General features: G+C 34.5%; 1 protein-coding gene across 1 annotated transcript; it reads right to left on the reverse strand.

Moving 5' to 3' along the window:
- Window positions 1-1,015: 1,015 nt before the first annotated feature.
- LOC120158704 (MYB-like transcription factor ODO1) lies at window positions 1,016-2,197 on the reverse strand. Its single transcript, XM_039169495.1, has 2 exons — window positions 1,874-2,197; window positions 1,016-1,796 (listed from the first exon to the last, which is right to left on the reverse strand). The coding sequence occupies exons 1-2, from the start codon at window positions 2,134-2,136 to the stop codon at window positions 1,328-1,330; spliced, it is 732 nt and encodes a 243-aa protein (XP_039025426.1). The 5' UTR covers window positions 2,137-2,197; the 3' UTR covers window positions 1,016-1,327.
- Window positions 2,198-2,682: the final 485 nt, after the last annotated feature.

The raw sequence follows: 2,682 nt of genomic DNA on the forward strand, positions 1-2,682 counted from the left end.
TTCAAAGGGAGAATTGAAATCCAATCCCACCACTTTCCCATGTTTGGTTCAAGTTTTCAAAGGGGAAATTGAAATCTAATTTCATCAAGGGATGGAAAGTAAATTTAATCCATAACATGATGGAATTGAAATCATTTGGAGGAGGGAATGTGAAATTTGACCATACTACCCTCATCAATCTTTTGGTATTCGGGTTGGATTTATTTTAAAAAAATCAGGATCGGGTTAATTTTTTTTAAAAATATCGGGTTTGGGTCTGGTTTTTTTAAGTTTGATATTCGGGTTGAGCTTTTTTAAGTGTGATATTCGGGTCGGGTTTTTTTAAGTGTTATATTCGGTCGGGTTCGGGTTTAGGGTGAAAAATACCTGACCCGACCGGAAAAAATATATAATTTTACTTTATATATTTATGAATAATTACAATAATACCCCTCTATATATAATTTTTTTAATTAAGTCACTGTTTTTATTGAATAAAAATATTTTTTTATTATTTCAGGTTGAGTTTCTAATTCATATATTCCGGTCGGGTCGGGTCGGGTCGGGTGAAATTTTACTTTGGTCGGGTCGGGTCGGGTCTCGGGTGGAGGTTCCCTTGTTCTCGGGTCGGGTCGGGTGGACCAAAAACTCGACCCATGGCCATCCCTAATTGGGATGATTTTAATTTATGATATTTATTAATATGATTTTTATAATTTATTGAAATAAATAATCAATCAATAAAATGAAAATTTAATATTTTTTTAAATTTTTTATAATATATTGCTACATATAAGTTATAAAACAAACTAATATTAAGCAAAAAAAAAATAAGAAGGGCAATTCTGTCATTTTATATTATTGAAATCAAATTCATCTGACATGTCTGCGAACCAAACATAAAATGGAATTGGATTCTAATTCAATTTTCTACCAACCAAACATGTTTCAGATTCATATTCCAATTCCTACATATTCCAATTCCCTCACATATTCTAATTCTCTCAGAAACATTCTAACGAACCAAACGTCACATGTAAATTTTCTTTTGCCTTTATTTATTTATTTTCATAATATACATCATGCCTAATATGTCCAAATCATATCGTATCTTTTGTTCATTTGGCTGAATAATAATCTTTTCCCCCGTCTTGTACAGAAGAAAAGATTACAGGGCACCGAGGAAATATATCACATCACATCTTCAGGATATGAGGGCTGATATCACTTCTGAATTGGTAGCTGAAAAACCTCCAAAGAAGCTAGTTATATCTTCCACCTTGTAACATTTTTTTACACACACACACACACACGTATATATATATATATGTATAACGATTCTGTTGCATCAGGCTATCGTTTTGTCGCCCCTCTTGTTTGATTCAATGTCGTTTAAGCAATCGAACCCAAGGTCGTTAATACCAAAATCCTGAAAATCAAGCAACCAAGAGCAGTTTTCCTCCCAAGCTGGGAAGCTTGTGGCATTACAGGCTGGTAGATTGTTCCAGGAACAGTCGACTAAGGGAGGTTCATCATCCAGCCATAAGCTACTTAATAAATTAGATTCATCACTGCAAATTTTGTTTAGCAAATCGAAACCATCAGAAGCAGAGCAATTCTCAGCTGGTGTACTCGAATTATCTGCAGAATGGTCAGCATGGGAAATGCTTTCTTCAGCCTTTGCTTCTTTTTCCAATGGCTCATGAGTAGTAGGATCGATCCCCATTTTAATGAGCTTTTTCTTGATGTGTGTGTTCCAATGATTCTTGATCTCGTTGTCGGTTCTGCCTGGCAACCTGGCCACAATCTTCGACCACCTATACAAAAAAGCGAAGAAGATTAGCCTAACTTGAACTAAAAGTCTCTCAAGTGCTATGTTTAGAGTGTAATTTACCTATTACCAAGGCGGGAATGAAGGTCGATAACCAGCTGTTCTTCAGCCTCGGAAAGAAGGCCTCTCTTCAGATCAGGCCGAAGATAATTAGTCCATCGAAGTCGGCAGCTCTTGCCGCAGCGGCGGAGACCGGCCAGCTTAGGGACGGCACGCCAACAACACTGACCATTGGTGAGAATGAAGTTGATGAGTTTCTTGTCTTCCTCCACAGTCCATGGCCCCTTTTTCACACCCAGTTTGTCACAGCAAGGCTGCCTACCCATAATCTAAATTAGTCCTCACCAATATGGTATGCCTGCAAAAACCCAAAAGTCCCACACCCACCTTTATATAAACTACTTGTGCACCATACAAACGCTAATATATATAAACACGAAATTGGAGACTATGTATTTTAACCAAGTTATATAAATATATTCAAAATTTTAGAATATACCTTTCAGTTAGTGGACTGTATGTATGTGTTTTCGGTTGGGTTAATTGGATGACCAGAATTAGGTTTTAGAGTTTTTAAAATAATTTAATTTCGAGTCTAAATATTTTGATTTTGATTTGAGATTTAATTTTCTTTTATTCTGGTTATTCTTATTTGACATTTGATTTTTTTTAGTATGGTCTTCGTGAGTATAAATCATTTCATGTTTTCATCATTTTAAGTTCTATTTTTATTGTAATTGGATTTCCAAAGAATAATTTCTTTGTTTTTCAATGTTTTGTTTACCGAAAGTAAATTGGTCAATATAATTTATTTTTTTATCAACAAATTTTCTTTTTATATTTTATAGAAAGGACTTATAGTATAATTTTTG

The sequence above is a fragment of the Hibiscus syriacus genome, unplaced genomic scaffold (assembly GCF_006381635.1).
Source record: "Hibiscus syriacus cultivar Baekdansim isolate YM2019G1 unplaced genomic scaffold, ASM638163v2 tig00111330_pilon, whole genome shotgun sequence".
Lineage (NCBI taxonomy): Eukaryota > Viridiplantae > Streptophyta > Magnoliopsida > Malvales > Malvaceae > Hibiscus > Hibiscus syriacus.

Excerpts from the sequence above, each read along its gene's own strand:
- LOC120158704 (XM_039169495.1), bottom strand. The coding sequence starts at position 2,136 with ATGGGTAGGCAGCCTTGCTGTGACAAACTGGGTGTGAAAAAGGGGCCA. Across the intron at positions 1,797-1,873 it reads CATTCCCGCCTTGGTAATAG|GTGGTCGAAGATTGTGGCCA; the intron begins GTAAATTACACT and ends TTTTTTGTATAG.